Raw genomic sequence first — 12241 nt, 5'->3', positions numbered from 1 at the left:
GAAATTAGAAACGTAATCATGGGTAGATAGTCTATAAAAAAGTTATCGAATAATAAATGAAACCATTTATTAATGGTACGAACCATAGTTTATGCATCAAAAATTATACAAATATAACAGCCTTATAAAATCTCATTATTGGTGTGTGTTTCACAATTAAAAATTGGAATTTCATGAAGAACCTAGAGACCATATAATATTACTCTAATAAGACATCAAGGAATCATTAGATAATACAAATGTTTGGTATATTTATTAAAATAAATATTTTGTGTTATTTGAATTAGAACTAAATGTTTTCGTCGTAATATTTTTTGATTTATTCTGTAACTGTTCTTGATGATAAATTATTTAGTTTTATAATCTATGCACACACTCGAAGAAATTTTTTAGTGGATACCTCCCCCAGTCTTCCAGATCATAATAATATATAATGATGTGATGTACCACTTCAATGCAAACAAGCAGTGCCACTTTTAGATAAAAGTCGTCCAGGAAAAAATATTTCATTTCTTCTGCCCCCCTCCCCCCCAATAAAAACAAAAAACAATAACACTAAATTAAGATATATCTTATATCAATTTTTATAATAAAAGTCACTAATCATGGAAACAGAAATAAATTTTGACTTGTCTCTAAAAGGTTGGCGCCCGTGGAAATTGCCCCCTCCACCCCTTCTTAAATGCGCTTCTGCAAATAAGTCTATACCAGTGCTATTATAGATATAGAGTAGTCGAAATTAATTGTTATCGATTTCGATTACATTATTATTTGGGTAATGGAAATAGAAGCCTAAAGTAAATCTAAGGCTTGTGACACACTAAAGAAATTTGTTTTATACAATTCATCACATGAAACATATTTCATAGTCGATACACACAGAATAAATTTATTTCATAAATATTTTTTCACCTACTTGCCGTTTAGTTTATACAGCTTATTATAGTCGATCTAAAGATGTCGTCCGATGACGACGTTATTGCTCTGCGGTGGTCAAATAGAAAAAAGAAGATTAATAAAAAAAAAAAAAAAGACGATATTGGATGCATCCTGCGAACCAAATGAATAAAGGAATTGAATCAAAATTCAGACAAATTGAAATCATTCTATAGAATGAATCGTACACATTTTCAACAAATAGTGCTCTTGGTTGGGCTATTAATTAAAAAATAAGATTAACACAATAGGCATAAATCAATATTCTTGTTATAATAAAATCTATAGGCTAGGTATATGATTATATATAAAAGTAGTGGATGATGACAAATAATATAAATAGTACCCATACGAAATCATTTCACAGCTTTAATACTATGTACAGATAATATTATAATATTCTTTTTAGTTAACTATATTTATAATATTATTTTGACAGATTTTAATTTTCGATTTCAATATCGGAGATTAAAAATAGATTCGACTGCAGTTAAATTTAAAACACACCATGAAAACAATAATATTATCAGTTATCATACATTGCCATGTACCGAACCTACAATTACCGTTTCGCAGTAATGAATTTATTATTGTTATGAATATTAATTATTATATAATTGAAGAGTACAGGGGGAAATGTACGATATTTGAATATTTGAATAATACGCATGGGTATTGCATTATTTTTTTTATCTACGTATAAGTATTTATCATTAATATATGAAAACTTACATATAATAAAATATTTCTATATGCTATTATTAGAATGATAAGTCTCAAAAAATTGAAAGTTTAAAACGTATAACTGAAAATTTTAAAAATCATGAAATAATAATGCTTGTCATAATACTTTTAGTGCTTTTTTTAAATTTACAAATAATTCGGTATATTGGAATGACAATGGGGTGAAACTTGAGGGACTAGTCTCCCTCTCCCTAATGTGAATTTAGCCTCCCGAATTAATTATCGTTTTAATATAATTTTAGGAAAAAAATACAAATATGACCTATGTAGTAGGTGCATTATAAATAAGAATATTTTGAAAAAAACAGAACGTGTCAGAAGATATTCCTTTACAAAATAATATTTCTTTACGGTATAAATTGTAATAACAAAAACAATGTTATTTTATTACTTAGTTTTTATCTTGCAACATTACAGCTGTTAATGATTACAACTAATAATAATAATTTAATGATTATTTTGGATCATTTAAAGGTATGGTGACAAAGCCTTAACTTATAATTTTTGGTTAAGAACGGTAGGGCTAAATCCCCTCCTCCTCCCATTGAAATTCCCTTTTTGCGCTTATGACACTTTTATATAAATGGTTAAAAGAAATCCTATCGATAATATCAAATAAAGTCAGTATATATATTTGAAGGTCTACAAATACTAGTATAGGTCATTAAAGATTTGTCATCATTAATCCTGTGCATTTTCCAATACATATTATACAGAAAGTATTTTCATTATTCATCATTAATATAAATTGTTTTACTTTGTATAAAACATAGTACATAACTAAATAATAATAAAATACTTACCTTAGTATACTTATACGATTTGTAAATTATGTACAGCCTTCTGAAATTACATATTTTTATCCATTTATCGTTCAACATTTCATCACGGATATAAAGTTATCGAGTTACGATGGTATTACAGTTATATATATTTTATCTACATCGAACTGATTTCTATAAACATGGCTTTATAGTTATAATATAATCTGGCGTAATAACTTTCTAAGTTCTAACTGTGACTACAGTCACCAATTGGAAAAACAGTAATATTATAATATTACCAATATTTCCGTACACGTATAAGTAAACGTGCATATGGATCATTTACCAAACGTTACACAAATATTGTTCAAAGAAAACTTGATATAAAGTATGATTTTTGAATAATATTTTTAGTAAAAAAATAAATTATTATTTAATACTGACACAATAGTATGTTATATTTTCTAAAATATAACAACAAATATTATTGCGTAATAGAGGTATATTCAATTTTTATTTGAAAAAGTAATGAAAAAATATTTTCTAATTCATGGCGTTTAACTCTTATTTAATATTACCGTCTTATAGTGAAAGTAGATGTATAGACACACCATTATGTTAACGCTCGAAGGCTTTTTGATCATTGTATGCAAGTATCTATTAGTTCTATGTACGAGAACGGGAGTAATGACTATTGGTAATATCTATAATATGATTATATTTTTAACATCATGTGAATGTGTCTGTTGTGTAAATAGTAAGTATATACTTATACACTACAATAGTTGTAAAGATCATATCTTTAAAAACTGAAGGCAACGTGCATATTGGCATATAAACATTTTAATCACTTGTGCGACCTTCAAGTGTACATATAATGTATTAAGCGGACTGAAAAATCACAAAAATACATTGCCCACTATAGAATCAAAATGTACACAATTCAAAATATTGTATTAAATGATTTACAATACTAAAAATAAAACACAGTTGTACCTATACTATTTTTAAGTAATTTTTTTCCGTAGCTTAATATCAAGGACGTAAGTAAAGATTATTTATGGAGGAAGTGATTTTATATACTAAGATAATAATTAGTTTTATTACAGACAATCCATTTACTATCTGGAATTTCTGCAACGGGGGAGGTTTGAACTTTTAAAATTACCCCTTACCTACACCACTGCTTAATATCCCCTATGCCTTATAATAGATACTAATCGGATACTATAATCATTTTCGTCATGGACCCTGGTTAATATGAATACGATACAAATTATACAACAATATACATATGTATTTACGATGTCCTCATTATTTATTTAGAAATCAAAATACGAGTTATACAATGATTTAAAACCAAACTCTATGGTTCGTATAATTTCGTGACTTTTTGTGTTGCGTATATGAATAGGCACGCCCTTGTGTTCAAATGTTTGATTAATATGTACCAGATATGTATAAGAATAACGTCATCATAATGTTACAGTGCTATAGGTAGTTAAGTGCATTCGTTTTTGCAATAAATAATCATGACAATTGGTTATTTTACTATTATAAAATCAAAACCGACAATCACTTGTTAATTTCGCTAACCGATATCTTCTGTAGTCCTAACCTATGTATAGTCAGTATTGAAAACCGATTTGACCAATTAGTATACACGAACAACAGGGAATAATAAACACAATAATTTTTTAAATTTCAATTGATTACAGGTATTTTGTATTTTTATTTTTGAGATTTATATTAAACTTATGATGTGTAAATATCATACATGTATATTTTGATAATTTATATGATATTAAACATTATAGAAACATAATTGTTGTCCAATTAAAAAAAAAAAATTATTAAAATTTGTAAAAAAATAAAAACTCATACCACACAAATAAAAATATCCTATAAACAAACCACAAAGACAAAACTACCGTGCTACTGCACTAAAACAAACATGTAAAATTTAATGATCCGAGTTTCCACAGTTAGCTTAAGTTAAAAAACAATGTTTGTTGTCCAATAAAAATTTGTATATTTATAATTCAATTGTAGTTTATGAAGCAATGGTACACAATCAGATTTACAAATATTTTACTGTAGCACAAACAAGCAAACATATACAGGTTTAATATAACAAAAATACAATAATTATAAGTACGTGTTTAATAATTATCTACTATATAGTGAAAATAAAATAATTGTTCTTTTATAGTTTTTCGTCTCTCGTTTTATTTTCCACAAAAGCCTAAAAAGAAGTTGCTTCAACTATACAGCGATTATATTTAATTTGAATTTGTATTGTATTTTTATATGGTTAAAAAGTGTACGACAATCGTTGTTCCTCTAAATTATATTGCTTGTAATTAGATAATGATCACAATAATGATAGTAATAATAATAATAATAATAATAATAATAACAATAATGAAAATAATACGGGTAATAATATTTTCGTCGATCGTCTATAGGTGTACACTCGAATTATACACTTGTATACTTTTCACATGACATTCGAGACCTAGAAAATTACGTAGGTACAAATATAATAATAATATACTCACGACTGTATAAAATCTACTAAATATAAGAGTTGTGAGGATGAAAAAAAAACCTGTACATGGCCATACATACACCTTTCCAGCGGCGGCCGACACCTATTTTTCCGTGCGCAACTCGTGTCGCAAGAAGACCTTTCCCGCGTGCCCTGTTGCAGACGTAAGAAGGCTGTAACAACCCGTTCCGAGACGACTTCGCGCGCGCAACACGCATGGATGCTACAGTCGTGTCTCGTCGTTTTTCGCGTACGCATTACTGCAACAGAAACACTGCACGTCGCGGGCAACATTATCCATTGCGATTTTAAATCCTCGTCGAGACCGTGCAGTACATTGTAATAAACTCGGAGCACAACACATTTCCAGTTCAACATGTTTTTTAAAACGATCGTCGCGGTCGCGGTGATCGTGTGCGCCACTGACGCAGCTTTGAAACAGGTAAACCATACTTAGGACTGTGTGACGACTACCACGAGCGAGAAAACCCTTCAGTAGGAACGCTTATCGATCTTGCAAGTTAATCTGTTACGGGTGTATTTTTTAACTGATACATAAAATGTTAGTCAGTCTCACACCGAACGTGCGTACAACAGCAATAGAACGTAAATATCGTGTGCGCGCATAAAATCCATGGGTCATATTAAAAAAATTCACATGCATGCCATACGTTACCCGAAAATCAACCAAAAGAAGTTTTCAGTGCGCAGTTTGGAGCGGATGAAAAACAATTGATACACCATTGTTTTGTTAAAATTTTGGAAGAATCGAATGTGTTGTGCTCGAAATTGGTTTACGCACATTATATTCGCGTTGTTTACGTATCGTAGAAATAAGGAACTAATCCAAGAGATGGCTCTAACTGTAACTTTAATTGTTAAATCGAACACTGGTAATGTCACGAGAAAGTATGAACTAATAATGGAACTTTGAAAAGGCAGATTAAATTGAATAAGTTTTGACGTTAAACATAATTTGTTGTTCTTTTATTATAATTTGTAAAACCTGCAATATTACATTATGCGTTAAATATATTTTTACAATTTACAAATGTCCATCGATGATACCTCACTTTAGGCATTATCACGTGTAAATCGCTCATTCCACAAATTATAGATATTTTTCGTTGTACAAAACTGTAATTACTTCTTTGTATAGAGACAAGCGTACAGTGGATATTCCAACGGATATTCTCACAAAGATGAAAGCCACCAAGATCTCAGCAAAGTTCCTGGTACACCGGGTGTAGACTACCCCATTTACCACGCGGTACCAGAGACAAGTTTCAATTGTAAAGACGTACCATACGTCCCCGGAATGTATGCTAACGTAGAGACCGGATGTCAGGTACAGTTTGAATGATAATGGTTATATCTACGGGAAAAAAAAAATTATAATAATTTTTAAAACAAGATATTATTTATTAGCAGATGGTAGTATTATATAGTCTGCGTCCTTGTAATATTTTATGAATGAAAACTCTTTAATAAAAATATAAATACATTTTCGGCGCCAATATAATACAGTACGATTACGACGCCTAATGCATGTAATTTGCGCCACCAATATAAGAAAACCAAAACATGTGTGTATTATATTATGCGCAATTTTTACCTGTCCACATTTATCTAAAATAATTTAAAATCAAACCATGAAATACGCACTTATATCTCTTGTGAAAAAGTGGGTACCTATTTGTATTTAACTCTAATATAGTTAATGTATTGACTAAAAAAATCAGTATATTAAAACCTTAATCATTATGTCATCAATGACATAATACTTACATGTTGATGATTGTGAAAACAACTTTAAATGTGAGGTAAAGATTATGGAAAGTGTTCGTTATACCTTTATAAGACATGAAATAGATTACGAGTGGCTTTTTAATCTCTGGTAATTTATAGCGTGATTACATACACTCTATTACATTATAAACTAGGTATACCTTTCATGCAATAATAAAATTATTATTATTTTTATATAAATATTATATTATATATTAATTCTTTGTATTTTTAAAACATATAATAATAAAATATTCAAACTCTTTATAGAATGTAAAATCATTGAATGGATTTTCAACACTCATGAAAGTGTTAAACTAAAATTATACAATAACTGAATGTATTTATTTTAATGTATAACGAATATTACTTATTAAAACATAATACTCGTTCATGTATACAATATTCTAATATAAGTAAAAATTATAGAGGTACTCGTATTTCTTATTAGTTGGGCACTTAAGTAATATTATGTTCTATACAAATAATTATGTAAATTTCGTATAGGTCTTTTATTATGCATGGCTGTAGACTGCCATCAACCGCGGTAGGTATTATACATATAAAAACTCGTTTCTAGATACCTGGTGTCATGCTATCTAAGATTCACTTCAGATCCGCATTGACTCAATGATATTTAAAAACCTATTTGTCCCAAAATAAAATTTGAACAAAATATTTGAATTTTTATGGATATATAATATTATACAGTGAACATACTATTGTACTCGTACATTGTACATAATAATAAAAAATAAATTAAATTATTGAATAGCGGTAATTTTTCGGTGTACTTATATAAAAATGTGAACTGAAATATAAATTATATCATATAGCCTATAGAATACTTAAACTAGACTCTATGTAAGCTTTATACAATTATAAAATTAATTCTTATTTTGTTTTTTTTTATCCAAGAGTATGAGTTAAGGGTATAAGTAAGTTAGAACTTAATTGTTAAGTTTGTTTAACTTATGAACTTATTTCTAACTGATTAATTAATTAACTTAACCAAACTCATTTCTTTCTTGATTATTTGATTCATTATTTTTCTTATTTTTGCATAAAAAAGTAAGCTTTGAATTTTCATAACCAGAAAAATATTTTTGTTTTATAACGCTACAAGTTTATACATGAATAAAGTATATAAAATCATCAGAAATAAGAGAAAAATTATTAAATATTTAATATTATTTAAATATTATTTAATATTTAATTCAATCAAATTCAAAGATAAAAACATATTAAACCTGATAATAACAGGAAAACAACGATGATTAGATAGCACAAAGACCATAACGCCATGAATTTCATATTACAATTACAGTGAATAATGACTAGCTGTACTCTGTAGAGTCTACAGTGTAGACAGATGTAGTATGTAAAACTCGCTAGTGCTCTTTATGGTTGACTAGTGAACTACAAAAAAAATAAGCAACTCCTAAATCTATCTTTCGGTAAGTACCCTCTCACCAATGATGTAAGACTACGGGCTGACACTTTAAATTAAACCTTAAAAAAGTATAATACCACCCAATACATGGAGAACGGTTACTCAGTATTGGATTCGATTCAAGATCTCTTAAATCATAGTGCTGGAAGATTAATGAAATAGGTGTCAATATTTCGAAATTACATTTGAACTTCAAATTCAATATACATTTTGATTGTTTGATTGACTTGTTTTTATTTTATTTTTTCAATCAGCTTCAAGTATTTAGGAACTGATTTTTTTGTTTATTTTTTATTTTAAGAAAACTTAAATTTGTATTTGGAAAAAAACAAAATAAGTAAAAATGAGGGCTTCGTACAAATACAATATTTACAGCAGCGGAGTGACTTAGTAGGGGAAATTATCCATTGATAGAACCCTTCAGAGCATGATAGTTAATTTATTAATTAAGGAGTTAATAGGAATTTGTATGGATTGATAGCTTAGATTTAAATATATAGCGAAGCACATGTAGACTTGTAGACGGCTATTTAGTGTCTTATGTTTTGATTTTAGGTGAGGCCACTATGTTAAGCGTGTTTCGAGTATAAGTCCTAGATATTTCATCTGTGAGGTTGTGGGAAAGATATTGATATTAGCACTTGTACAACTAATAAATTATATACATTTGTAGGTATTAAAAACGCTACATTAGGCAGAGCTAAAGTCTCAAGAAGAATACCTTAACTAGTCAATTATTTTAACTGTTAACTAAAAATTTAATTAACTGAGTTAAAATTTTATTACCTATCCTTGCTTATTTGCAATTAGTAGGTAAAGCATACTTTATTCGTTAAAGTCAAAATCTTGACCTCATTACATGTTATACCTATATATAGTACCAACTTATATTTCAAATTGAATAATGATTAATGAACGTATATTTTATATAACTACCACAGTATTTTAATTATCAAGCTATTGCAACTACATTTCGTCATTAATCTTATCTTATACAAATTGTGCAATATTCATCACGAGTTTTATCCATTTTAAACACATACACGATTTACTGAACTTACTTAGTTACTTGCAATAACAGGTTATTTATGTATAGGTGAAAGTCTAAAAAGATTAATACATTTATAATATAACATATTCGAACAGGGTATTTTTATTATATTTATAACTTATAATTACTAATAACTATAAATATTATTTGTATTCCGTTGAAAATGTGAAATGTTACAATATAAAATAGCTAATTTCTAAATATTTACCCAAAAATCATTACCATAAAATTGATTTAAAAAAAATAATGATTTTCTATTATTAAATATTTATATTTATAAATTTAAATTTGTACTATTATCTCTCAATCCGTTATGAATTTACTTATACAATTGATCACTAAACAGATAGATTTATTTTGTGATTTAATAATTCGACTTCTTTTTTAGTTATTTATACGTTCGTATCCTCGTCCCTCCTTAAATTCATCAATGAGTGAATAGTGAAATAGATAAAAATTGAATAGAATGATAACTATTTATCTTAAAAATATTTAAAAGTCTAAACATCCAATCATTTTTCTTTAGTTTTTTAGTATTGCAATCTATGTTTGCAGGGACGTATTTAGGAGCGTGATATGGGGGTTGGAACACCCCCCATCGACCGTATTTTATGGTATTTCACCAAATTGCAAATTTACTTACGGTATAATTTAAATAAACATAAGTATAAGTAAAATAATTTTCATTAATATAATAATTTATATAAATATATAAAAATTTATACATAGTATTTATAAATTTAATACGTGAGGGGGGGGGGCAGAACCCGCACTTACTATAAGTCTATTCAATTTTAAAACACCCCGTTAAATGAATCCTGGATACGCCACTGTATATATGATACAATATTATAAAGCTTCATAATAAAGTTAATAATTTTTCAATGAAATATAAACTATTATAATAATAATTTATCTTCTTCATTTTTTGATGAGAAAACTTTTAATACGGCGTTCAGATTTTTCCACTTGGCCAGTGAAAATTTTTAAGCGTTACCTTTTTCGCGTTACACTTGATATCTATTATATCATTATAAGGAGAGGCGATTTTTATAACAGTTATATCTGAAGTTCTACTGGACCAATTCGCAGTTTTTTTTTTTTTTAACGCGAGTACTTTGTGTGCAGAGGAAGCATTTAATGAGAAAAGTTAAAGAATTAAATTAACTAGTTATTAGAAAAATTAAATTTTCATGTTTACGATATCGGTTCGGTAACAAAACTGTAGCATGGCACGACGACATGGAGAGGGAAGTTTAGGTGGCCACATATTACCATCCAACCGCTGTCGTACCCATGGGCACAACTAAGAGTCCAAATACTGGGGGTGCTGAAATTGCTGAAAATAAAATAAAATGGTATTTAACTGTAATTAATATAGATAATGTAGATCTGGAAAAAAAACAGGCGTGCTACATTTGAATTCAGGGGTACTAAAAACCCTAGTTGCGCCTATGATCGTACCCCGAAACTCACCTACCATTAGATAACCGCTCACTGACTCGGCTAGACAAAGATAGAACGGTGGCATAGAATGCGTTCTCTCTTTAAACAAATATAATTCTTAAACATTTTCAATCCTATCTTACAAATAATATGAAAACACGTGTTTTAAATTAAAAATATTTACTTCAACTTCTACATGATAAATCTATAATTCGAAGGTCATATATATGTTTTCACATCATCCGAGTGCTATGTGTTCGAGATATTAAATTTTACAGATATTCAAGTAATACCTAAATGATAATTTATTAGGTACTATAAAATTTTAATTTTATATTATGCTTTCAGGCTTATCACACTTGTCATGATGGTCGTGAGGGTCATCAGGGAGCATCTTTCTTGTGCGCTAACGGTACTTTATTCAACCAAAAGGAATTCAATTGCGACTGGTGGTATAATGTGGATTGTAGCAAGGCTACGTACTATTACGAGTGAGTATACCTACATATTATCTCAATTTTTGTATTGTTTTGAAATAATTGTTTAAATTAAATCGGCTGTCGATTAACTTAAGGGTACTTTTTACATAGCTAACAATTTAATAACACAAATACTGATGGCTTGAAAAAATGTATATTATATATCCAATATCCATTAGATAGATACCATTATTTCATTTATTTATATAATTTATGTTCCTTGAGGGGAATCTAGTACTTTAGTAAACACAGAATAGGCAATTGGTAACCGCCAGAATTATTAAACTTACGAATCCTATACATCACTTAAATGCTGCGAGATTAGATATTTAGAAGTTCCAGCTTACAATGTGACACGTGTAAGTAGATGTAGATTGTTTATAATTTCATTTAGGTTTCAAAATATTTTCATTGTAATTCAATTATTTTTAATGATAAAATAACAAATCGTTAGAACACTTTATATGTACTATTATTTATCACTATAAATTATTAATTGTAATGTTTAGCTCTACACTCTCGTCAAGGCGACACGAGGTAGTATGAGCAAGATATTATAGTCTTCGGTTCACATACGTCATCTTGTCTCGTCTTACCTTGTGCACACTCCATTCCGTGTCGGTTTTTTTGACGCGAGTTAAAGAGCACGCGACACAAAAGCGAACAATATTGATGAAAAACATTTTAACATTTTCGGTTCGGGAGTCGAAGTTTCGCTATAACGTAACAATAGAAAACAAACATTTAAAAAATACCTTATCAATCTTAACATCTTAACAATAATCTCTAAGGGCCAAAATATTGTATACTTTAATAATAAATAATGTATACTATTTGTTTCTTTAGTTTGAATACGGACCCAGCAAAAAATCCGTTCACACCAAAAACTAAGGCCCCAGAAAAACCATACTACCACAAGGAGCAATCATATGAACCGTACTACAAACAACAATCATATGACAATTATTATCAAACTCCAAAATATTACTAATTTTAAATTAATTAATGAAATAAATATTTAAACACTTA

General features: G+C 28.4%; 1 protein-coding gene across 1 annotated transcript; it reads left to right on the top strand.

Moving 5' to 3' along the window:
- The first annotated feature begins 5217 nt into the window (after positions 1-5217).
- On the top strand, positions 5218-12241 carry LOC112686648. Its single transcript, XM_025559031.1, has 4 exons — positions 5218-5437; positions 6155-6343; positions 11082-11224; positions 12059-12241. The coding sequence occupies exons 1-4, from the start codon at positions 5372-5374 to the stop codon at positions 12201-12203; spliced, it is 543 nt and encodes a 180-aa protein (XP_025414816.1). The 5' UTR covers positions 5218-5371; the 3' UTR covers positions 12204-12241.

The sequence above is a fragment of the Sipha flava genome, unplaced genomic scaffold (genome assembly GCF_003268045.1).
Source record: "Sipha flava isolate LNK unplaced genomic scaffold, YSA_version1 321_pilon_pilon, whole genome shotgun sequence".
In the NCBI taxonomy this organism is placed as follows: domain Eukaryota; kingdom Metazoa; phylum Arthropoda; class Insecta; order Hemiptera; family Aphididae; genus Sipha; species Sipha flava.
The sequence above is the reverse complement of the archived record's forward strand: the minus strand, read 5'-3'. Positions and strand labels throughout refer to the sequence as shown.